This window comes from Mixophyes fleayi, chromosome 3, assembly GCF_038048845.1.
Source record: "Mixophyes fleayi isolate aMixFle1 chromosome 3, aMixFle1.hap1, whole genome shotgun sequence".
NCBI classification, from domain to species: Eukaryota; Metazoa; Chordata; class Amphibia; order Anura; family Limnodynastidae; genus Mixophyes; species Mixophyes fleayi.
In genome coordinates, this window is record NC_134404.1 from 133724743 (window position 1) to 133751859 (window position 27117).

Genomic DNA, 27117 nt, shown 5'->3' on the forward strand with positions numbered 1-27117 from the left:
ATGATCATGTATTGCTGTAATTTTGCTATTAAATCTCTTTGTGCGTTGGAACCACATTAATAGCAATGGACAATATTTATTGGTAGCGATAGTACGGACATAACAGCATTGGGGCTCTTGAGTGGAGGCTACACTACTCGAGGTTTCGCAAAAACTACGGATTTCCTTTTACCAACAAAGGGTGACAGACGCATCATAAACATGTAAGAACGTTTAAATTCTATACCTTCTATCATTCAGTGTTGCTAAAGAGAGGCAAAGAGAAGCGAGCGCAAGTGTACCCCTTGCCACCATGTGGACACTGGGGGGGGGGAAATATTACAGATAACAAAAATTTTTTATAAAAATAACAAATGTAACTTATATTCTATATTGAGTATTATAAAAATTTAACTTTTCAGAGGAAGAGGAGTAACAAAACAAGGGGCAGTGATTGAATCTAGTAAGACCAGTTTTAGAAATCAACAGTCTGGAGACGGCTAGTATTCCATTCAATGGCAAGCCCAACATATAAAATCATAATGAACAAAAGTGACATTCCCCACCTTACATGAATAACTAAAGATGGGTGGGCTCGGTTCCCCGAGATCCGAACCCACCCGAACTTCGCCTACACAAGCCTGCTCGGCTCGGTACTCTCCCGCCCATTCGGATTCGAAATCGAGGCAAAACATCATCGGGATGTAGTCGGATCTCAGAGCTCGGTTCTCGCGATATTTGAAATGCATAAATACCCGTCTACACAGCAATGCATCGCCATTTGACAGAGGGATAGAGCAGGGTTAGGTCATAGGCTGTATTAGAGCAGGGACAGAGCAATAATTGTATACCTTATTCTTTCTATTATTATATCAATTCTGCTACCAATTCTATTAGCAATTGTTAGAGTAGGAAGAGAGGAGGATAGAGGAGGCATTTTTTTTCAATATTATGCACTACAAGTGCTTTGGGGTGTCCCATATTCCCCAGTGTGAAACAATAATTTTTCTGGCTGCCAAAAGTCATATTTAGCAGCAGTATCTATACAATATTTTGCACTGCAAGTGCTTTGGCCTCATTAAAATGGATTCAAAGCAGTCCACATATGAGCAGGATCAGCAAAGCAGGTGCTGGCACCAGTCTGATTGTAGTGTTCCCAGTACGTCATCTGGTAAAGCCTATGTAAAAGTACATAGTCTTTTTAAGTCAGGGAAAAAAAAAGCACAAAAAATAAAAAATGTAACCAACCGTGTTGAAGAGAAAAAGAGCTGTAACTCTATAGATTGTAAGCTTTCGAGCAGGGTTCTCTTACCTCTCTGTCTGTATGTATTACCCAGTATTGTCTTATTAATGTTTGTTCCCAATTGTAAAGCGCTACGGCATTTGCTGGCGCTATATAAATAAATGTTGATGATGATGATGAACTCATGAAAAGTTAAATGACGAGAAAAATAAAATTGCCAACATGCCATTCTACACACGCAGTGGCAAAGAAAGAATAATGCCTTCGCCTTTCTCTATTACTGCCAGATCTAAAAATGTTACTGAGCCTTCTTCTTGTAAGGTCACTTGTGAGCAAGCAAGACCAAGTTATTTAGAGTCTAAAAGTGGTGCACAACTACTTTTACACGTGAAAGGCGAGCTGCAAGAAAACAGTAAGGCATTAGAGGATAATGTATGCTCAGAATCAGAAATGACAGCAATCCCTGTGAAGAGTCCATCCACCAGTGGTATGTGTAATTGTGAGCATTCTGTTAGTGTACCCATAAAGAAGGGCCCTTTCAGCAGTTCTGCTGATGTGCCTTAACAGCCCGATAGCCGGTGATACACCAATTGAGGATGCCACTTTGGAATTAGAAGAGGATGAGGGGTAGATTTGTGTAGGCTACGAGGACGCTAATGATGATGTTGATGAGGATGATGCAGACAGATACCAAATTGCCTTTCTCAATTTTTATTTATATTCTAGATTATATAACGGCTGAATAGTTTTCTATTTTACTCCTAGTGGAGAGGGGGTCTGATGCAGACAGATACTAAACTGCCTTTGTACATTTCTTTTTATATTCTAATTCTACAGTCTATGCAGGCTGCCTTTTTTCTATTTAACTACAAGTGTAGGGGGGGGGGGTCATAGACAGCCACCAAACTACCTTGGTCCATTTATTTTTTATATTATTCAGTCTATGCAGGCTGCTTTTTTCTATTTAACTACGAGTGGAAGGGGGGGAGGGATATAGAGACTGACACCAAACTGCTTTTGTCCATTTCTATATCTATTCTACAGTCTATAACGGCTGAATAGTTTTCTATTTTACTAGTAGTGGAGAGGGGGTTTGATGCAGACAGATACCAAACTGCCTCTGTCCATTTCTATTTAATGTACAGTCAATGCAGGCTGATTTTTTTTCTATTTAACTACAAGTGGAGGGTGTAATATACACCGAAAGACGAAGGCTACATTGCCAATAGTCAAAGATAGAGGGGAAAGACACCCAGGTTTGTCTGTATAATTTGCAGGCAAGTGTTAGAGTTAAGGACGGCCAACCAGGAATTAAACTGTTTTTTTCATAATTTATTAGCTTTAAAATTACCTCACTTATCCAAGAAACTGATGGAGCACTAAATTAGGTTATTTTAGACCCAAAAAAATGGTAATTTTTTTCAAAAATAGCAAACCAAAACACGTAAGGGAGGTTTTGCCAAAACCAAAACACGAAGGTAATCCAGATCCAAAACCAAAACCAATAACTAAAGTACAGCTAGAGAAAATAGTGAGCCATGTATTAATATTAATTGAAGTTTGTTGTAATCCCTATAATAGCTTAGTTTCAGAAATCAAAAAGAGCAATAAGGTCCCATATATTTTTACTATTAGTAGATGAGATATCCATTATGTAGAGACAATGGTTCTAGGGCATTGACTCTAGGTGCACTGATGCTATAGAATGAGAACAATATAACAGAGTAAATTGACAAGTAAGTGACAAAAGACTAGAGATAACATTTGCTAGAGATAGATTAACATAGATTACGTTTGTTGCCATTGAATGGATACAGTCTGAGATCTTGTTGATTGATAAGCTTCTGATGGTGTTTTTTTTTTTTAGATATTCCAGGAAGACACACATTGGAGGTACAGAATATGCTTCACAAGGGTTAATTCTGCACTTCACTGTTATAGCTACTAGTCCATCACAGGTTGTAGAATTATTGTTATCAGAGATACCAGGTTACGTATGAATTAACGATGGACAGGACACTGGATTGGATGGGTAATGTAACTCCCTGTTAGGTTTAAAAGAATGGTGGAGGGACAATAGATTAGTTAAGATTTAAGGGGATTATTGAGATAGTTGAGAGCCAATTCCCCGTATTGCCTAAACCAGCTGTCATCTTGATGTAAATCTCCTTTTCTGCTTTCCTGCAGATCATTTCATTATTTTAATTATTTGCTGTTTTTCTTCTCCATTCTTACACTTCTGACTCTCAGTACCTCATTATTTTCTTATAAAGAGATACAAAATAAATAGACACTGTCCCAAAGGTTTATAAACAACCTCAATATCTGGACACAAGCCTGGTGTGACTGTTTTCAATCTTTCCAACTAAATAATGGGGGCAGTATGGAAAAATAGTATTGCTGTATTCTGATTTCTTTATATCATCAGTGTTTGAAACTAAATATTTGTTCCTTTACTTCTCAATAACAGGACATGAGGTTGCAAAAGGATGGATTACATCATTTTGGTGGCAAGACATTTTGACGACAGACAGAATTAAGGGTATACACTACACTGACATGTCCGCAAAGACAGCTGCAAATTTGTACTTTCATATTCACTTAAGCTGCTGGGGTTCTTGACGTAGTACTGGGACATGATTAAAATTTTATACATTGCATGCGCTATTTGCCCACTTACGTCCTGTCTAAATTACATATGTTTCCTGAGGGTGAATTTGGCAGAAATACAAAGACGCATGAGTATGTTGAGTCAGACTTTTGCCACAAGACCCAACGTACGTGACACCCCCTTAGAAAATGTTACATTTTTATGTTTTATATTTATTATATCGTGGTCTGTGGAGAGGACAGTCTTGTAAAAAGTGTATATAACTGGTACAGAAGAGACATCATTTATTAGTTCTTCTACGTCGCCGCTCCTCTTCGGTCAGATGGGGCCGTGGACCACCTGTGAACCTGGAGTTTATTACACCACAGTTCTCGGTAAACAGTAAATTTGTAGTAGCACTATTAAGAGATGATGTTTGCACTAGAGATGAGCGGGCTCGGATTCCGCTAATCCGAGCCCACCCGAACAGTGCGGATCCGAACGGGATCCGAGCACTGTTCGGATATTTCCGGCGGGCAAAAAAATGAAAACGAGGCTCTGTCGTCCAAGTCTCGCGTCGAATCTCGCGAGGGGTGGGAGGGAGGGCCCAGAACAATTCCATCTTGTACCTCTTTTTTTGGCATTATGTGCTCAAGCTACCTCGGTGCAACCTTTTGGCCTAAAAACAATATTGTGAGGTGTTCAGAATAGACTGGGAATTAGTGGAAATGATTGTTATTGAATGTTATTGAGGTTAATAATAGCGTAGGAGTGAAAAAAAAACCACAAAACTGGTTTTTAGCACTTTTTATGTTTTTTTCAAAATAAATCCGAATCCAAAACCTTTCGTCAGGTGTTTTGCGAAACGAATTCGAACCCAAAACCTCAAGCAAATCCGAATCCAAAACATGAGACACCAAAAGTGGCCGGTGCACATCCCTAGTTTGCACTGATTCAGCAGCAAAGAAGATTGGATGTGACAAATCAACAGCATCAGAACGGACAGTCTCAGGTGTGGGTCCATAAGTAAGGCAGAAAATTGAGCCAACTGAGAGTATAGTAAAATTATGTCTTTTTGTAGAGTCTGTAGCAAAGGAAGTTCAGTAATTTGTTGCAAGAGGAAACAAATGACAAACAATTGCAGAAAGAGTACCAGGAGAAAATCTGAAACAGGATCTTTCACATAGCTCCAAAGCTGTCTTTTTGACTGGTCATACTGTCATGCTTCAAAGTAAGTCACAGCTATGGAGCCCAGGATGTGATAATGAATGTAGGTGTTTATTGATCAAAATACAGATAAATAGTATGAACCAAATAATGCTGAAACTGCACTGGAATATCTGAGATGACTGAATACTGGTTGCAAGGAGTACTGCGGATGCAGGTGAAATGGTTAGATCAAGATAGATCCGGAGTAGTGATGTGAAGTATGAGAGCACAGGAGAACCATCATCATCATCAACCAAAGGGGAAGGCAACAAAACAATGACCAGCACATGAGAGGGAGAGATGCAAGTATAAGTGGTGAACTCCCAGTTGCAAGAGACACAGGTTAACCTCTAGTAATAACAAAGGACAAAGGCACAATAGCAGCACCTCTGGTAAACAGAGGTACTGCCAGATAAACATAATAAAACTAGTCCAAGGTCCAGAAGGCAGAAGCTGCTAATGCAAAGCAGCATGCAATGCAGATGGCTGAAGGCAGATCCTGACACGCCTCTTAACCTGTCACCTTTTGAAATACTTTTGACAAGCAACATCACTCGATGGTAGATTCTCGAGATGAGTTAAAATATAATGATGAAGAGACTGTTGAAAATATTACAAAGAGAAGCAAACAGTGAGACAGCAACAAAGGACGTTCGACAAACTGTCATGATGTTGGACTGGGAGAATATGTTATGGACTGTAATTTCCTATGCTCAAGTGGTTTGACAGACAGGTGAAAAGACCCGTACCAAGTGTTGATGACCAGCACCACATATCTGGAGGTAGCAGAACGAGACACTTGAACCCATTCTACCCACTGCAGAAAAGTCAACAACCCGAAGAAGGTTCAAAATATAGCTGAGGATGACACTCGTGAATCTGTTCCAGGAGACCTAACATTGCAGTTAATAACACCTCAGCCAAGGACTTTACAAAGACTTATCCCAGCATGGAGCAGCGGTTTTTCTGTTTTTCCCTTTCCAGTGTTTCTCTCAGTCTTATTCTTTTTCCAGGACATTCAATTCCTACAATGGTGATCAGGTGATGGAGATTGGTTCAGGTAGTGATACTGAGGATGTGGGGATGGAGGAGAAATTGTTAACACAATTGGTCCAGCCAATTAGGCTACTCAATTCGGGGAAAAGAAAAAAAGGTCTGCTAACCTTGGAGCTCAGACACAGTGTGAAGGGCTATTGTCTGAAGATTACTGTGACCCCATAATTGAAAAGAGATGCATCCAGCAATGCCAGTCCAGTTATAATTTAGACTTGTGTGGGCATACATTTGGTGGGTAAGGTCTTAGACCAAACTCAATTATGGGTGTGTTCTCCCATGCCTCAGAGACAAAATCATGTAGCACTAGTTCTCTTTCCACTAAATAATTCTGAGGTACTCAACCTATGGGGTGGATGGCCAATAGAGGGAAAGTATAATACAACTAGGTCCCTTAGTTTGAAGTTTCCCAATACTCGGTAGATCGATCACTGTTTCACATACTATGTTACTATGATCACTGTTTCACATACAAAGAAACTTGTGTATTGGGAGGCTGAACAGATAGAACAGACAACAACCTGCCCCGAAAGTGTTGATGAAAAACCCATCGATATTATTAGAATGCATTTAACTAAAAAGGCTGAAGAATATCATAAATGAGATTATGTTAACAGACATAAGATGGTGTTATTTGTGAAAATGTATTGTTAAAATGTCATATAAGCTAAGACATGCCTTGGACAGATTTACTAGCATATTATGTATTGATGTAGCATATTTTATTGTTGTTACAAAACTGTTCCACAAACTAGGTCTTGCAATAATAGCCATGGAGCCAGACATATGATGAAAACTTTGAACTGTTTAATGCAGAGAAAACACAATCCAGGTGATGGAATATGCACAGACCGTGTCAGAGTGTTAACAGATTTTCAGGTATAGCAGATTAGCAGGAGTGATGCAAATGTCAGGTTACCTCCAGGAGAAGATACAGGTGATTGATTAATGCTGTACAAAGAAGCAGGAACTGGCGAAGCATGGATATCCACAGAAACAGAGAAAGCAGGGCAGTAATTCAAGGTACAAACATAAACAGACTCAGGAACATTAATGACCAGCAAGGAAAGCTGGGAGAGGCACATATGAGGTGTGGCTGATTAACTTCTGTGCTACATAACACCTGATAGTGGGAAAAGACAGAACAGCAGCACTTCTGGTGTTCCACAGGTACTGCATGTTAACATAACAACAGAGTCCAAAATAGTTCCAGAGGCAGATCATAAAAATTGTACTTTGTATCTTTCCAGATAATGTATTACATATGTGGGTGAAGGGTTTACAAAAGGTTAACTCCAAGCTCCAAATGTATATGTTCCATAGAACAAAAAAAATGGTTTCTAGAATTGTGACTCTCTTTTATGGTAACCTGACTTATATCCACAGACAGTGTGATGGTACTAAGGGGGACATACATTAAAAAGAATGAAGTGTACTACTGAGATTCTGCAACAACAAAAAATCTTCATAGGGTGAGTGTTATGTATAAATTCAAAGGCTGGCCGGTTGAAGTTAAATAATTGGATGAAGTCATTCTAAATTAACAAATACCAATTGTAATAGTTTTTTGCGCGATTGCGATTAGTACGCTACATCATAACAGGATTAATAACGCAATTGCACAAGAAAATAACACACACATTTACACTTGGAATGTGTACAATTTACAAATGCAAGTTCCAACAAGTACAAATTCCAACTCACATTAGTTTAATAGTAAAACTTAAAGGTCATTTATGCAAAGATAAATTTACATTACAGGTATTTATGATTCAAGTCATAAGAAATGTATGGTGTTTGAACTTGTATCATTCCTCATTTCACCAGTAGAAATCCGGTATCAACAGAGTAGCGATCGCACCTAGAGATCGCTAGTTGTGAATAAAATAAGACCGATACTCTATAATACTGTAGGCAGCACATGTTTATAGGTTGGTTTAAATTCGATTTGGTCGGTTCCCTCAAGCACTACATGTGCACAGCTGTTGGAGTGAGCTGCCCCACCTTTGAACTAAACTATGATCTGCATTGTACTGAACTGACTTGACCCCTGGACCAATGAACATTATCACTTTTTTTGTTAAATCAAACTGTATATAAGCAAGCCCCTGGGTCACTATTATATTTCATTTTTGACTACAAGACTGAATCTGGACCTGGGCCCAGGGGCCGCTTGCACAATGCATTTGGTTATCTTTTCCTGTATTTTGTCATACCTTCTGAAACATCATCATGGATTGCTGTAATTTTGCTATATTTTGCTATTAAATCTCTGTGTGTTGGAACCACATTAATCGCATCGGACAATATTTATTGGTAGCGATAGTACGGACATAACATTACATAGCTCTTTGAGTTTTTGCTCTACCGATTGGGTTTTTAAAGAACAAGACAAATTTGTTCTATTGCAAATAGGCTGATTTAATAAAATAATAAATGAAACCTGTACTTTGAGCTCTTATAGCCAACATTAATATTGAAGAAGACTGCAATAATTTGCTCTCTGAGGTGTTTAAAGACCATAGACGTTCAGAGCCTGATTAAGGAAAGCATACTGAATGTAATGTTTGTGGGGTTTTTTTTTTCAAAAACGCACGTAAATCGGGTATACAAACGTTTGAATTGAACAAGGAGTGGATGTGAAGATACGTGTGGTGATGGATACAGGTGTAGGTCTGCTCTACTAGACAAGACACTGCTGAATACATCCAATACCAATGGGGAATATAAACTCACAAAAGAACTCAAAGAAAAAAAAAAAATTAATTAAATGTATTAGTGGTCATGGATGCAGAATAGTATATACAGGAAATTATGCGTCAACTTGATGCAATCAATACGTATAGGAAAATAAAAAATGACCCTACAAACTCCATTTTAGATGGGTTAATATCTCTTGTAACGAAGTATATTGACAATGGAGTATTAGAAAAACATGTGAAGGAGTTCATTGTAATTCCATATCCAAGAATTCCTGTCCTATACACATTACCAAAAATTCACAAGGATAGATGTAAGCCTTCGGGGAGACCAATTATCTCAGGAGCTGGGTCAGCCACTGTCAATTTATCTGAGGTTATAGACCAGTATTTGCAGCCGCTGGCTCAGTCGAGTCGTTCACATCTACGAGATACTACATGTTTTTTGAAAAAATTGTCTGAGATTAAGTGGCAGTCCAATTGGATAATGGTTACGGCTAATGTGAAATCATTATATACTATTATTGCACATGATCTAGGATTAAATGCAATATCAAAGGCTTCAGCGAAATCCAACTATTCAGAAGGTTCACAGAATTTTATTAAAGATGGAATTGCATTTATTTTATCCAACAGCTATTTCAGATTTCAAGGTCAATACTACGCTCAGTGTGTGGGAACTGCCATGGGTACCAGGTTCTCCCCAAGTTATGCCAACATCTTCATGTCCCAATGGGAAGACACTTCTGTCTGGTCAGGGCATGACTTTGGGGCGAGCCTGGTATCCTGGTATAGATACATCGACAATGTGTTCTTTATTTGGAGGGGAACAAGAGAGGATCTTCAGATTTTCTGTCATCATTTAAACAATAATACTTCAAAGATTGAGTTGACTTTTGAAGGCAGCGAGGTCCAGGTTAATTTCCTGGATATCACTGTATATATAAAAGAAGGGAACATTCAAACTAGAACATATAGAAAATCACCAGATATAATTAGCTACATCCATCGTGATAGCAATCACCATGGAATGTGGTTGGACAGCATTCCACTGGGTCAGATGAGGAGGGTAAAAAAGAATTGTTCGGAAATTGAAGTATGTAATATCTAGATTGAAGAGAGGAAAACTGCCTTTATAGAAAAGGAATACAATATTGACAATCTCAATAGGACAGAAGAAAGAGTCAGATTTTTGGATAGACAAACTCTTATTTCCTCTGATGGAAGTTTAAAAGAGAAGAAAAAATCATCAAGTAATCTAGAATGGGCATTAATATCCCAATACACTACAGAACATAAACAGGTAGAACGTTTAATAACTAAAAATATTGGGACCTGTTGAAAAGGATACAGTTATAGGAGAAGCTATCCCTGATAAACCAATCTTCATCAATAGAAAGGCCTGTAGTATAAAAGATATTTTAGTACGTAGTAGCCTACCTGAAGACCCAAGAAGGTCCATAAGAACAGTGACCTTTCATAGATGTGGCATGTGTGTAGGGTGCAGAACATGCAAACCGGCAACAAATAAAACCATTCAGTTGGAGATTAATGATTTTAAATTTTCGATTGATTAATTTATTACATGTAATAGTAGAAATGTTATTTATGCCATAAAGTGCATGTGCAATAAAGTATATGTGAGAAAGACGTTGCGTCCATTGAAAATAAGAATAAGAGAACACATTTACAATATAAGAAAAGGTTTAGAAACCCATTCTTTGTCTAACCATTTTAAAAAAAAAACCACATTCTTGTAAAGCAGAGCAAATTCAACAATTTTTGGGGAATTCAATTACTTGAGGAAACATGGAAAAGTAGGGATATCGTGAGCATGCTAGCAAAATCCGAAATGAAATGGATCTATAATTTATACACATTAATACCAAAGGGATTGAATTCAGATTTTGAAGTGAAATGGATTTTATGACAAGTGTTATTTGTAGCTTTGCTTAATGGCTCCCATTTCCTTTTATCTCTGTTAATGTATGATCTGTTTTGTGTGTGTGTGACATTCCAATACATTTTGTATGCAATTTGCATTTTAAGGGTATTTCTCAGGATTGTAGTTTCTATCATACATATTTTTGTTATGAAAACATCCATGACATATGTCTTGTCTTTTGACACTATTACGGAAGAAAAAGTTTTGAATGAGGGACTTTCATACATTCTTGTTCGCATACACATACAGCGATGTTTGTGAACAATACAGTTGGTTTGAGCCAAGCCTCCTTTTGGTTATGCGGTCCACGTCGGCAATACCGGAAGAGTGTGTACCGGAAGTGTATTGACGAGATGCAATGATCTTCATGCGAGCAGAGTAAAAAAGGGTGTGTGGACGTTTATGGAACCAGCCTTGATAAAGACCCGAGTTCCGGGTCGAAACGCATTGGCGATTGGTGATTTGTCTTTTACCAGTGACTCAGTTTGTTGCAGCGTACCCGAATTGGAGACTATGGGGCATATTTAACAAATCACGGTAGTGCACTATTGTGCACTTACCGTGGAATTAAAGTCCAGATGTGCCCTCCGCAAATTTATTTATTTAAGGTACATCGCAGCAGATATCATGGATATCTGCTGCTTTGCACTCCTGATCGTTTTTGCGAGCAGTCACCATTCAACAGAATGGTGACTGCTCCTGGGCGCAATCTAACAAGTCCCGAAAAAAAATTTTTTTCGGGAACTTGTCTTGATAATGTACGCCAGCTGAAGCTGGCGTACATCATCCGAATTGAAGACATCCACTGCTGTCAGCTCTGCTACGAAGAGCAGAGCTGGACAGCGCATGTGTGGAGGGATCACATGATCCCTCCCTGTCACTCAGCGCGCTCACTCTGCAACGATAGTTGCAGAGACAGAGTGGGGACTTTGTGCGCATGTGCACTGCACATGCGCAATTGAAGGAAGAAGAGGAACGAAGAGATCCCGAGACAGCGCATCCGAAGAGGGGGGTAAGTGTGATTTTTTTCTATCACAGAAACAGCAGTTTTTCGGAACTGCTGTTTCTGTGTTCCCTTTTTAATAAATGTGAGAAATAGTTCAATCCTTATCCTTGCGATAAGGATTGATAACTATTTCTCACTTTTGCCGATTAATGATAAATGTGCCCCTATATTTGCAGGTGTACTTTTCAGATGCTGTTACCTATGAACTTCTGGTATGGGCAAATCCGTACGATATGTTTTATGGAGTTTTTTATTTGAGCTGTTTTATGGTTTTTAATTTTGTATTAAAAATATCCCAGCATTCATGTGGGTTATGCACTAGATTTTGCCTTCCATTTCCTTCTCCTATTATATGATGTTGGATGAAAGATCCGTGCCATCCGAATCTATGAGGGAGACACATCTAAAGAAATTTTGAGAAGGCGCATGATCTGATGAGAATCGGTAAACACATACCCTGAAGGGGTTTCAGTGCTAATCATCACAGGGTGTTTTGCATTCTTTGCCACACATCTATTCAAAACAGGAATAAGAATACATCATTTATTAAGTGGTGGTGGACTTCAACATCATTTCCATAATAATGTTGCACTATGTTGATATCTTGTGTTTATATTTTTATATAGAATGGAGAGATAACATCATTCATCCATCACAAATAAGATCTGCTTGAAAGTGTGGGCTCAAGTGTATGAATATCCAAGTGTACTAAGAGGGGAGCGCAAGTGTATGTATCCAATTTTATTATATTGTGTTATTTTTGGAATATTTGTGAATGTTCTAGATACAGACACAGATGCATACCTGAGTGGAGCGCCTAACATTTAAGTCTACGTTTGCATTCATAAATGTCATCTGTTAATAATATAGGCATTAATAATAAAACATTAAAAAATAAAATTTCCATGGAATACATTTATTAGAATGTTATGGTGGCCTACTGAACATAACATTTTTAAAGTTGCTCCTGATTTCAAACACATGCCGTAACCTTCATCACTAGCAATCAGCACATAGACTAGACTAGAGTCACGTAATTAGAGAATTGTTCACAAACGCAGATTTGCACTAAATTGTCTTTTTATTTTATTTATGTGTTTGGGTGTTGTTTTGGGTGTCACCCTTTAGACAAACTGCTGCATGTGTAAGGTGCGCAGGGAAATTTTAAAAATATTTTGTATAGTTCTTTAACATTTATTAGGATGTTATGGTGACCTACTGTACATAAAATACATTTTTAAAGTTGCTCCTTATTTCAAACACATGTCCTAGCATCATCACTAGCAATCAGCACATAGACTAGACCTGTAGCTGGAGCAAGAGATACGGCTGAAAAACGAGTAGCTGAGAGATACCCAGAGCTTGGCACACTCTCTTACTATACATTGACTATGAGCAAACGCCCCGTCCCTGAAATCGTAGGCTGTAGTAAGTGTACTTTGAGCTCGAAAATGAATATTGCTGCCTTCTAAAGCACATGGTCCGGTTCTAGGTATGCGCAGAGTAATTGTGCGGATTATATGCAAAAAAAAAATATCGCATTTTACATCCCTTAATGAATCAGGCCCTCAATCTGTATCAGATTAACCTCCCACAACTCTGAAAAAATTGACAACATTACTTTAATGAAAATTTTTATTTTATATATCTCTTTAAATATAAATTGAAAGCATCCTGATCACAAATGCTATAAACAAATTACAGAAATTGTCATTTTTGTCCAGGGTACCGTGAAACCAATTATGGCTTTTTACTGCCCTTACCACAACAGTAGCTGTACCAGCCATACAGCAGTCTGGAGAAAGAAATTACTTTAGTTATGGGGAGACCTTGACATTGATTGCTTACAGTCTGTATAGGGCTCCAGACAGGCTGCATAGGCCATGACATGGGCAATGTAACTCTGCTCATGGATACCATGAAACAGGTGAGCAAATGGACCTTTAGCCATGATGGCAACATCCTCCCCTCCATGTGTCTCCGAAACCAGCGGGACAGCCGCCTGCTGTCTATAATTGGAAGCTTCTGTTGAAAGAAAGTAAGAACCATTGTTTCTAGTTAAGGTGCAAGTCACTCCAATTTGTGTCCCACTTATCAACTGACAAATACCCTCTAACAATTGCACAGGCATAATGGTGTATGTGATCAGATAACGCCTAAGAAACGTTATTATAAACAAACACAACTTTAAAACAAATTATGTTAAAAAAAGTTTCCAGAGAAGCTGAAAGATACACAGATCCGCGGTGATACTGGCTGGTAGCAGTAATAGGGGTCTTACCGATTGCAAAGTTTTGCCTTTAATAAATTACTGTTTTATATATGGGCGTCACAAGTGCCGAATATCAGCAATTTGAGGGATCAGCTGCTTAATACATTTACCACCTGGAGTCTGAATTTTATAGTAACCTGCGGAAATCTGAGGTCTACCTTGTATATTGGTTTATATGCTGTATATTGGTCACTAAAATTCTCTGTATGTGAATAGGTTACCAGAATGCTCTCTGTATTTTATATTGGTCACCAGAATTCCCTCTGTATTGTATCAGTAGAATAGGCTCTGTATTAAATACTGAGCAGATGGGTCTGAGTTTTACTTCATTTACAGCTCTTTAAAATAACATTTTTTTTCATATATTTAATTAGCTGGATTAAATTGTGCTCATTTCAGACAAACCATGTCCACAATGCTTTGGCTGTACCCAGTTTTGGTCTGGCTACAATATAAGAGATAAACTCTATCCTGCTCTACATAACAAACATATTATAGGTCACTATTAAAAGTGCAAACTGCAAAGCAGCATGAACCATTCATTTCCGTATTCAGATCGGCAGTGAATGGTATATTAATTACCTAACCTTCTGTTGCAGGATTAAAGGAATAGGGGATTCATAGGAAAGACAATAGAGGCAGGTTTATGGGAGAGTAGAATTGTTTAGGGAAAGACAATTGGCAAGTTCCTGGGCATTGAAAGCAGAGGTAGTGGCCAGTTGGGCTTGGCTAATTAGGGGATATACATGTGGAGAAGAAGTGTTACTTATTATTAGACACAGAGGATATGAGTGGGAAGCAGCATGTTTGCTTGGTCAGGGTGAGGACAGAGTTTAAGGAGAGAAGCTTGAATTTGAAGCAGATAAAATCAGAGTCTGAATGTTATTTACTTCAGCTGTGCAGAAAGATTTTTGGAGATATCTGGTTTGAGTGGTGTGCCAGGATGGGTGACGGTAAGAGTGTTATTGTAGTAAACTGGCAGGTTTGGAAAAGAGAAAATAGAGGTGGCAAGAGGAAAAGCAGTTATGGAATTAGATAACTGTTGCTTGTTTTTAACATGGACAATTCTATATGTGTAGGCAGTTTTTGTTGGACTTGGAGATGGTAGCAGTATAGTGAACAATAGTAAGAAGGTAGCAATCAGAAAAGGCAAAATAGGAATTGGTGAAGTTACAGGTAGTGGAGGAATGGAGGAATGGGAGAAGGCTATATCCAGGGTATAACCACCACAGTGGTTTGGAGAGGTGACCACTGCAATGACAAAGTAGAAGATATACATTTCAAGAAGAATTATCCTCTATATTATCAAAAGTAATCTTGAAGTTTTCAAGAATTTGTGCATGAATATCAGGAGCAACAAAGTAGAATATCCTTGAAGAAAAATTATCCCAAAATTGGGATGTTAGTTTCTATATGACAATGCCCAGCACAGGCAGGGATTTAATATTAGGAGACTTTATTTTTCAGGAGTAGGTGCTACAAGAAAATGACCGTCACTTTCCAGCACATAGATGTGGTGATTATTATTTTCCTCTCCAGTGTTTACTCTGCTGTGACTCCACTCACAGCTCTCTTCAGGGGCGGACCCAGACATTTGTCCTACCCCGGGCGATTTTAGTGGGGGCGATTTAGGCCCCGCCCCCTTTCTAATTTCTAAGGCTGCCGGCGGCTGCACAGTATGTGCAGGTCCGCTCGGCAGTGACAGTGTGCTGCCCCGCTGCTCTGATTGTGTTTAAAACACAATCCAGGGGGGCGATCGCCCCCCCCTGGATCCGCCACTGGCTCTCTTGGGTTGTCTGGGAGATCTCCCACATTTTGGGAGTCTCCCCGACATTCTGGGATAGTCAGTAAGTATGTGTAAAACAGCACACAACATTGAGTTCAAATCCTAGTTATGCCCCCTGGTCAGTGTCACACAAATGTATCTTTGCAGACTTATATCAAAGAGAAACACTATTTGTATTTGTAGATACCACCATATAGTTGCTTCATCAATGGTAGCCAGAATGGGAAAACAAGCCCTTGTCTTTTGGAAACATATTTGTCAAAGGGCGAAAATCCCTATGATCAGCGAAAACAGGTGTTTTTTTCAGCAATACGGCTTCACCCTATACATCAAGCGGTCACTACTGGCAATAAAAGTGCTAATAAAATAATACATACAATTTGTCAGGTTTTACAGGTGATAATAGATTTAAAAATCATGGGTATACCTAATTGTTATTACATAGACCCTATTTTCTTGATGAGCAGTAACTTGAACCGATTCCTACCTGTGTCGATGCCGGTAATATCGTCCCGTACGCCATTAGTGAGTTTGAAGCCAAGTCCATTTGCATACAACAGGCTAGTGAAGGGTTTTAGGTCACTGGCTTTGCTTGGTGCTAAACCTATACAAAATAAAATATAACTTTCTCAGTGCTACCATCCATAATCTTCACAATAATGAATATACGGCCACTAAGAAACCATCATATTTTTTTGTGTTGAAGATAATTATGGTAATATCCGTAAACACATTTCAGCCATTTCAGGAAGTTGACTTTCTATTGCGGGTAAAAGAAGGAACAGTGAACTATATTAAGACTTAATAATATATTTAAAAAGCATTGTATTAAACAATTCAGATCACTTTCCATCTCTGTTCTTTGCTGTTCCACAGATGTTATTTATTTTCACATATCACTTGGTTTTGTTATATTGGCCTAACTCATGCACAAATGGATCTTGAGTTTGTTTGTTTTTTCTACCACTTTAGAAATCCATCAGTTTGGACATATTGTAGCGGATGCAGAGTGGTATATACAAGAAATTAAATGTATGACCAATGCCAAACCATCAAGGAGCAGCAATATAGTCCAAGTTCACTTTCAGGGATCCAGTAGGTCTCCTGTATCCTTACATATATATCGAACCAGTAAAAAGATATTCCTCGGTGCAAAGTGGACCATATAGTTGAGAAAAAAACAAATATATAGTGTATAATATTTCAACCAGTGATATTAAAAACAATAGTTATTATACTCACCTCATTTCAATGTGATAAAGTCATGTAAAAATAGCTGTTGAAATGAATGTGGTATATATGCCAGTTTGCATAACATTTCTTACATGAAATTGGTGTGCTCATGCCCATACAGTGAGTGCATACATATGTGCTTACACAGATTTGCTGGATTCTGGGACCCACCAAGCGCAGGTTGGGAAGGTATTGGGCATTCGAGCATTGGGCTTACTATAGGGCAGGTGCAAATACACACTGATGATGATATCATAAACCAGGTGCATATGCCACTGATGCAGAGGTAGACACATCTCGAGAACTATACGTCTCTACAAAGGGATGGAGATATCTTTCCGTTCTCTTTTTTTTTTTTCTAAGAGAAATTTACTCACATTTTATGACCCCATTATATTAGTTATCTAAATTTCGTTTTAAATCCAAGTAACAGAAACTGCCAAAAAGTAGCCTACAGAAAAAGTTCTAAGGCTTGTAAACTTATGCGTAACTTAGGACTAACTGACTCTTGATGATTCCTTGTTCCTATCAAGGGACCATCTCCCAACTCTTCACCCTTTTAGCAATCTGGGGGAGAATATCTAACGATACATTCCCAGTTAATTTTCCCCTTATGCATGGCAGATATGGTTCTATCTGGTTGATCTGACCACACTATGATGTTATTAAAACGTTTCTCCACCATTTACATGTCCCAGATTTACACAGATTTACTTTAATTAAGAGATGAGCCTACCACAACATTTACGATTTGCATTTAAGTGTGGTGGTGGAGTATTAATATAATGTGGGAGGGTATTAATGTAAATGTAATTGTGAAAGGCTGCATGTGGTGTGGGTATGGTTGCACAAAATGGCAGTCACAGCAGCACCAAAAGAGTTAATATGTCCGGCGCTGCAGGGCTGACGGAGTTAATGGACTCCTGTATCCACCTTGCATCCACAGTATTTCTATATCCAGTGGATATAAAAAGTAGAGATGAGCATTTCGGATTATGTGAAATCCGATGAAATCTGACGTTGGGGATCTGAGTGAAATCAAGTCGTGGCTCTGTTTCTCCTGTCAAACTCGGATCTCAAAATGAGGCTAAACGTCATTTCCGGGACAAATGTTTTGTAAAACGAGTTTTGGATTGTTCTTTTTTGTATATATAGTCCTCCCTCGTGTTCTCAAGTGCCATTTTAGAATAGACAGCGTGTAGGTAGGAGATTAGCTGCGGTGCTCTGTTCATACAATAGTGTTCAGGGTGAACCAGGGACATAGGAAAGCAATACATATTTGTGATGGTTCCCATTCATTTCTAGTTGCACCACTGATTGTCGCTTTGATAAAATTACCCTTCCTTTAGTTTGTTTGCTTCTAGTAGCAATACCATTTACCCATACATTGATTTAAAAACAGTTGAGTGGATTTTTCACAATATAGAGGAGAACATTACTTTGGATCATAAAAATACCCCAAATACATCTGTCTAGTAACATTATATATTAAAATCTCTCACCCAAAATACTGTTGCCACGGTCTGTGTAACCACCAAAGGCAAAGACATGGGAGTGGTCAGCGGTCACAACAGTCAGTGTATCAGATTCTGATGTCAGCTGCCCAGCTCTCTGGATGGCTTTGTCAAACTGAACAGCCTCAGTCAATGAATTCTTGGCATTCCCATCATGGTGACCATGGTCAATTCTGCCACGTAAATGGAATACAAGACTGTTAGAAATGCTGCATATAACATTTTTGTAATTGTATTTGTTACTCTAAATTTAACATAATGGAGGTATTAAATATTTAAAGATATGCTTCAGATGGACCTTCTTAACATTTGTTGTTATCTCCGGAGCACTTTAAGCCAATGTTACTTTCTGTAATTTAAAGTTAAAAAGTGACATAATACTTTTGCGAATTTGGCATATGATGAAGTAAAGCAGTAAGATTAATGGTTAGTGATGTGTCCACATGAACAGCAAGGCCTTATAAAAAGCCATGGGTGGAAGTAATGTCTAATAGTATACTACTAGTGACAGCAATATCGATTGATATGCAACAGTAGCAATAATGCCCAAAGATATACCTGCAATAATAGCAATGCCAAGTAACATACCACCAGTAGTATTAGTGACCTGTAATAAGACATCAATAACAATGCCGAACAATAAGCCACACATATTAGTAATGCCCAAGTATGCCTGCTGTAGTAGAGCCTGGTACTATATATAACAGTACTATGTATAGCAGTAACACTAATAAGCTTCTGCTCCTCCATTCACTTGTTTAGCGAGTTTTAAGTGTGGTCTCAGCTCAATGACTCATGTCATTTTAGTTTTGTGCCACCGGCTCCTAAGTGGCTTTACCAAACAGACAATAAGAAATCATCTCTACGATCTCCATGCCATGACTAGTGTTGATATTTATCCTCCCAGAAATACATATATATCGGCACCCAGAGAATAAAAAAAAAATATATACAAAAAAAATGTGTATATTCATTTCAACCCACACACATGATCAAGGCTGAATGGGGTGTGTACTTCATACAAAGGCACATATGTGAATATTACACAGCCTACAAATGTCTATCAACCTCTCCGTACTGAACATGACAGTTTGAAACAGAATTCCGATAATTCACAATACATTTTTGCAAAAAAATATTCATTTCTGTCACTTCGCAAATAAACTGGGATATTGACCAAGCACAACTCAGAGTTTCAGCCTTGCTCATACTGCACAGATGTGAGTATTGTACATATGTCCAATCTTCTAACAATCTCTTCCATGTTATATATTTGACCTATGTACTCTTCCACCTCAGTATGGTCTCTCCAAGCTCATGTCACTGTATCTAATCCTCAGACCCATCTGTCTTTCCACTTTTCCATACCATATCTAACAGTTTCTCTTCACTCTACAACAGTCCAAGTTAACTCTGTGCATGATTCATGTCATGTAATTTATACTTATCTTCTACAAAGAGGAAGTATCCATTGGGATTTTTGCTCAGGATCTTGATGGCCTTCTCTGTCATCTCAGCCAGGGATGGGTCCGAGGAAGGATCGCGGCTCAGTTCATATTTCATATCTTTCGGCTCAAAAAGCCCTAAAAATATACAATGTAACAAAGAAAATTTAGCAAACAAAATTCATACATACAATACTGGGTGTATTCATAAAACATTCCAATGCCAATGAAAAGACATTTTCCATGTTTTCCCACAAGATAGCCACTAGGGGGCACTGGTTTATTTAATTACAAGGTTAAAATTATTTATGCCATTGTAATAACTGTAAAATTATTTATGCCATTGTAATTACTGCAAGCATACAGAGAACTGGTGTCTCCCTGCTGAATAACGTTTCCCCAAATCTTTTAATCAACAATAACAGAAAAGTAAAATAAAAATTAAAACAAACTCTACAAAGTGGATACACTACCCATAAGGTAATCAGTTGTGTCTTCATTCACAGCATCAAAGTCTTGTTTATTCCACACATATTTGGATCCCTGTCAGGAGGAAATTAAATTTTTAATAGTAATTAGAGGTGTGTATTTATAGGCATTGTAGGCCCAGTGTCATCAGTGAAAATACAGCTCCCCTGCATTTTAGGTGTGTACTACCCTAAGCAAATGTGAATGATGTTCATGATACCCTATAGCACAATACTAAATCTTTAGCACCATGGAGTGACGCCTACTAGATTGGGGGGGAAGGTCGGCTCCTGCAAAGATGGAGCACAGTTTAGTTTACATTTTACATGAATGGAGATATGTGTGTGTACACACGCGCACTCACATATAAGTACACAGAGGAAGAATATGCAGAGAGATGCAAATGCCCTTGCTGAAGTCACATATGCAAAGAAATGCTTAGGGTAGCAGGACAGTATATTGGATCATGTCACCCCCCACTCAGAACTGCTCAGCAGCACGGAGCAATGTCTGCTTAGTTTATTCAGGCTGAATTTACCAACGCAGGACACATAGGACACTTGGAAATACAGCTATGCTTTGCCCTTTTAAACTACATGCAGTTGTTGATTTTAATGAATGTTACACTATGTTCAGTGTGCCAATATATACACACATACCTTTACATACATATTACATAGATAACATATACGCACACATCCAGATAAGCTTGATTCACAATTTGCATTTTGGCACTAGACCAATTTGCACAGAGCACGTTTTTTAATTGACAAACACATTTATTATTATTTTACTGCACTAGTATGTGCTCTTTGTCTTTCATTATACATACATACTTAAATATACATACACACATATTTATACACATCTATACCTATACACATACACATACACACACACAATACATGTGAACATCCCTTCTAATTTCAACCGCACCCATTGCTCACATGTACATAAAATTAAGCATATAGCCATGCAATCTCCATAGTCAAGCATTAGAATGAGTCATACTAAAGAGCTCACTTACTTCTAACAAGTCAGTTTGTAAAATTTCTGCCCTGCTAAAGCTGTCTGGGTGAACTGTAAGTGCTGTTATTGTGAAGTGAAAAAGATAACACAAAAATAATCCATCCCCAGCAGCAACGATCATTTCCAAACTGCCTCTGGAAGCAACGTCTGCACATGAACTGGTCTTCAGGAGCTATATGGATTGGGTTTCCATTACCCACCAGCCGCACACAAGTCTCCGATCACCATGGACAGAGCCAAATGTCGACTGGAGTGGTGTAAGGTACACCGCCATTCATCTCTGGAGCAGTGGAAACGTGTTCTCTGGAGTGTTGAATCACACAAATGCCAGGAGAACTCTTCTTATCCAAATACGTAGTGCCAACTTTAAGGGTTGGTGAAGAAGGAATAATGTTTCAGCATGATAATGCACCCATGATAAAAGCGAGACCTATCAAAAAATGATTTCCCGAGTTTGGTGTGGAAGAAGTTGACTGTCCTGCCAGAGCCCTGACCTCAACTGCATCGAACACCTTTGGGATATATTAGAATGCCAGCTGCGAGCCAGGACTTATCGCCAAACATCACAAATGTTCTTATGGATGAAGGGATGCAAATCCCTGTAGCCATGTTCCAAAATCAGCAGAGAGAAAGCTGTTAGCCAATTACACATTAATGCCCATGGTTTTGGAATTAGATGTTCACCACACACATATGGATGTAATGGTAAGGTGTCTGTATATTTATTATATAATTATGTGTGTGTCTCATACCCCAGCCACCAAGATGTTAGGTCTAGTTTTTAGCTAGTATAGAAAAGTATTTATATTACCGGTCTCTTGCTCAGCCATATATCAATTAAATTAAGTCCATCTTTTCGAACTGCTTGATTTGATGTGCTGGTTGGGTACTCTGGGTCAGGTGTTCCCTTTGCATTCATGTAGGCTCTTCCTCCCCCCAAAATTACCTACAAAAAAGAGAATATATCAGTTGTGTTGCTACCTTGGATATCCCACCCCTCCCATTATAGTCTCTTATAATTACATCAATGTCTGTGTTGTGCACCAGCTGGTATGCAATGTCCTTGCAGCCACTGTTAATCATATTTGTGGTCATCTCATTGTCTGAATACCAATCCCTATTGGCAATATGAGCATAGGAAGCTGCAGGAGAGGCGTGTTGGACTCGGGTTGTTGTCACGATACCCACAGATTTACCTGCAAAGTATTGTCAAGGGGAAAATTCAAAAATAAAATCACAGATAATGCATATAATGTATGATTTGGTATTAGGTTGTCACATATCATTATTGATAGTATCTGGCAAATTCTACTGAAACAACTAGGCTCATTTAGAGTTGCACTTAGGCGCATTGAGCAATTAGCATTTTGCATAAAAATCTGTCACTCTGTTGATGTAAATAACCTGCATCCGTATTTACACGTATCTTGAACATGCGGACACTTGCAATTGTGTGGACTGGGGCTGTTCACTTACAACTGCAGCACAGTAAAGGCATGTACATACAAGTCATGGCACCCCTCATAGATGCAAGTGTCTTGGATGCAATGTTCAGGAGGGTTATCCTTTGCTGTGTTGAAGATGAAGGCTCAGGACAAATCTACATCATACTTGCCAACTTTTTAAACCTCATGTCATGTGAGGTCATGTGACAGGAGGGGCCGTGGCATATATAATGACATCATCATAGCCCTGCCCCTGCTAAGAAATTCTAAAATTCATGGCATTTCAAAGCAGGGGGCAGGGCTTAATGACGCAAAATCTCATCATTAAGTCCCGCCCCATCATGTCCGGGAGAATGCCTGCTCTCGGGCTCCCTGAAATTCGGGAGCTTCCCGGAGTAGTCAAGTATTATCTATGTACTCTATTTTAGAGTGTGCAGATGCATTTTTGAGTGTATGCAAAAGGCGCATCTTTAGGTCCAACTCTAAATAATAACAGATTGTGTGCATGTGTTTCAACATAGGCAGTCTTTACACATTGTCTCTGCAAAAGAAATTACGGAAAAAGAAAAAAGTAAAAAAACAAAATCAGAAAAAACTCATTGGGGCTGATGCTAAGTTGGGCATACTGTTAATTTACTTTGCATAAAATATGCAAATTTGAACTGCACCTGCCTACAAACAAAAAAGCATGCGCCCTTGTCCGCATGCAGATCTGACACTTCCACTTCCTTCCGCTCGCAGAGGTGGAGCTGCAGAGGGAAAGGACTAGGAAATGCAGATAAAGGACAGTAAGGGCGTGTTTAATTATGACTGAAGCAGACACGTCTGATGCCTAAGGGGTGGAGCAGTTACACACTGATGGCAATGATGGTTGTCAGCACTAAGTAGCCACTTCTGATTGGCTGATAGCAGATTCACCTCTGAAGCTGATAGTGTTTTCTTCATTGCTTGTGATTATATTATTTTGTGGGTGTATTATAGAATGAATTGCTTGCTATATTCATTGGTACATGAGAGGGAAGATTATACCTGCTGTATTACAGAGTATTTTCTTTATTTAATAGCGAATGTGTTTTTCGTTATCAAATCAACTTTTAAACATAAACCTGGCCCCAAAATGGATGCAGACTCAGCATATAAATGGAAATACACAATTATGTGCATATATCTTTAGAGCATATAGGTTGAAGTCACCATCATCCCTGAGTGGGAGACATGTCCATCATTAGCTAAAACTTTAAAAAAAAAAACTTGCAATCTCCTTTTCACCGTGATCACAAGGTTTCATGTTACCTAAAGTAGTGTAAGCTTTATCATTGGAATCATTATTATTATTATTATTATTATTATAATCATGTTTCATGAAGGGCAGTGAATGACAAGACTGCAGAAAAGAATTTAAGATTGTTGTTCTTCCTTTACATGGCGATTCAAAATTGAAAACCTGGATCTATGTTCCTCACCTGCTAATTTAGCCCTGTGAAGTATGGAATTGACCTCATTCCCATTGGCGCTTGTGCATACTCCACGCTGTGCAGCCGCACTCACGCCCAACGTTCCGGAGTTGCCCTTCACCCCACACAGGTAGGCTGTCCCTGTGCCTGCGCTGTCTGGAACCTGTGCATCTACGTTATATACCTAGACAAAGATGAAGATGAAGGTAAACATTCAGTAGTGAACTGGTACACCTCAGTGTAGGAAGCAGCTTGATGTGGGAAAGTACAAGTGATGACAAATGTCAATAATATAAATAGCAGGAGATAAATGTTACTTATGTAGTAGAAAGATAATTACGTGCCTCTCAGACCAGGCATCCTCACCTGACACCTCTCAGACCAGGCATCCTCACCTGTGACACTTCTCAGACCAGGCATCCTCACCTGTGACACCTCTCAGACCAGGCATCCTCACCTGTGACACCTCTCAGACCAGGCATCCTCACCTGTGACACCTCTCAGACCAGGCATCCTCACCTGTGACACCTCTCAGACCAGGCATCCTCACCTGTGACACCTCTCAGACCAGGCATCCTCACCTGTGACACCTCTCAGACCAGGCATCCTCACCTGTGACACCTCTCAGACCAGGCATCCTCACCTGTGACACCTCTCAGACCAGGCATCCTCACCTGAGACACCTCTCAGACCAGGCATCCTCACCTGTGATACCTCTCAGACCAGGCATCCTCACCTGTGATACCTCTCAGACCAGGCATCCTCACCTGTGATACCTCTCAGACCAGGCATCCTCACCTGTGACACCTCTCAGACCAGGCATCCTCACCTGTGACACCTCTCAGACAGGCATCCTCACCTGTGACACCTCTCAGACCAGGCATCCTCACCTGTGACACCTCTCAGACCAGGCATCCTCACCTGTGACACCTCTCAGACCAGGCATCCTCACCTGACACCTCTCAGACCAGGCATCCTCACCTGTGACACCTCTCAGACCAGGCATCCTCATCTGTGACACCTCTCAGACCAGGCATCCTCATCTGTGACACCTCTCAGACCAGGCATCCTCACCTGTGACACCTCTCAGACCAGGCATCCTCACCTGTGATACCTCTCAGACCAGGCATCCTCACCTGTGACACCTCTCAGACCAGGCATCCTCACCTGAGACACCTCTCAGACCAGGCATCCTCACCTGTGACACCTCTCAGACCAGGCATCCTCACCTTTGACAGTGCCACATATGGAAACTTTTCCATCTCCAGAACATTTTCTTCTCCAAGCTGTCCTGCCAGTTGTCCCTGGTATATACGAGCAGCAGTTATTGTGGTGACTCCCATGCCTGAAATACGGTATATTAGTCATTAAGTACAAGATGGTGAGGTATATTATTAAAGGTATTTAGTAATTACTTTGTGATATTAGAAGTCAATACCATCACCTTTCCCTGTCAGAGGCCCAGTAAGATTTGAGGTCCATCATATTAACCTCTGGTCACCTACATGGCCAGTCACATTCTGGAAATCCCACTTACCATCTCCCAAGAACATAATGAGATTTTTGGCCTTGTTGACATTTGGATTCAGATTCAGAGCTTCTGCCAGAGTCTCCCTGGCTTTATCATTCCAATATTTTGGGGTCTTCTCAGCTTCTAAAACACAAAGGGCTTTGGTCAATGTGTTTATTTACTCACTTAATGTTAAAATACTGTACGATAATATATTCTACATTTGTTTTCTGGAAAACTGAAAAAGCACACCGTTCGATAGGTCAGATCATCATAAACAGGAATCTTCTCAAAAAGTTCAATGGCTCAAACCTATTCAAAAGCATTGTCTACTATACAAACATTCAAAACGTGCAAATCACTGAGAAATTACAAGCCTGTTGTAACACTTTCTTTTTTTTTTTTTTTAAGTTTTATTTTGCAAGGTCAAGATAACAATAAAAAACAAATGACAAAGTGAATACAGTAATAAAAAATAGATAAGAAGTAATCAAATCAACGATCAGAATAAAACATGTAAAACACGAAGTCAAACGAACCTTTAAATGTAGTAGTAGCGAGTGACCCAAAGTTTTTGTTGAAAGAGAAAAGAAAGAAAGAGAGAGTATAGAGGAAGAAAGGAGCGAGAGAAAGGGTGAAAAAGGAAGAAAGGTAGGAGGTGACTAGATCCAATGTAGAAGGAGATAAGTCCAAGAAAGAAGTGAGGTATTAGAGCTGGATTATGTAAAGGGTGGGCACGCCCGAAAGAAGGCTAGCCATGGATCCCAAACCTTGGTGAAAGCTCTCGAAGTGTTCTGAATAATGCTGGTCATATACTCCATCCATTGAGTCTGCCAGACTCTATTAATTATGGACTGCATGGAGTGAGGGGATTGCATACGCCAGTCTGCCGCTATTTGGCAAGTAGCTGCCTAAACAATGTGCCTAATTAGTTTATTCTGATGTCGGGATGCCGAGGGAGCCCACAGAGGGAGTAGAAAGAACTTGGGCTCATGGGGAATGTCCACCTGAAGAATTGCACTAATCAGGCCTCTAATCTCAACCCAGAAGCCTGATAATTTTGGGCACGACCACTATATGTGGAGTAACACTTTATTTTTAATATTGACATTCTTACTAGTTCTAAGCCATGCCAAGTGGTGTCGCTCAAAACCAACTACATTCTATCAGTTACTTAGCTGTTCAAGATTGGAAATGTCCATGATTACAAATGTCCCCATAACTGTGGCCATCCTTA

At 39.3% G+C, this 27117-nt stretch overlaps 1 protein-coding gene and 1 long non-coding RNA gene across 3 annotated transcripts in view; one reads left to right on the forward strand and one right to left on the reverse strand.

Moving 5' to 3' along the window:
• Positions 1–27117, forward strand: part of LOC142144026 (uncharacterized) — a 995146-nt gene that overhangs the window by 55697 nt on the left and 912332 nt on the right. The window lies entirely within an intron of this gene.
• LOC142142513 (intestinal-type alkaline phosphatase 1-like) lies at positions 13538–25938 on the reverse strand. Its single transcript, XM_075200399.1, has 10 exons — positions 25908–25938; positions 25600–25715; positions 24380–24554; positions 22495–22667; positions 22283–22417; positions 20448–20517; positions 19978–20112; positions 18518–18709; positions 16270–16386; positions 13538–13749 (listed from the first exon to the last, which is right to left on the reverse strand). The coding sequence occupies exons 1-10, from the start codon at positions 25921–25923 to the stop codon at positions 13538–13540; spliced, it is 1341 nt and encodes a 446-aa protein (XP_075056500.1). The 5' UTR covers positions 25924–25938.

What these genes read in the sequence shown, in the direction of transcription:
- LOC142142513 (XM_075200399.1), bottom strand. An exon ending in CATATGTGGCACTGTCAAAG is followed by an intron (nt 24,555 to 25,599) that starts GTGAGGATGCCT and finishes ATCTTTGTCTAG; the next exon opens with GTATATAACGTAGATGCACA. An exon ending in ATACTTCCTCTTTGTAGAAG is followed by an intron (nt 18,710 to 19,977) that starts ATAAGTATAAAT and finishes TATTCCATTTAC; the next exon opens with GTGGCAGAATTGACCATGGT.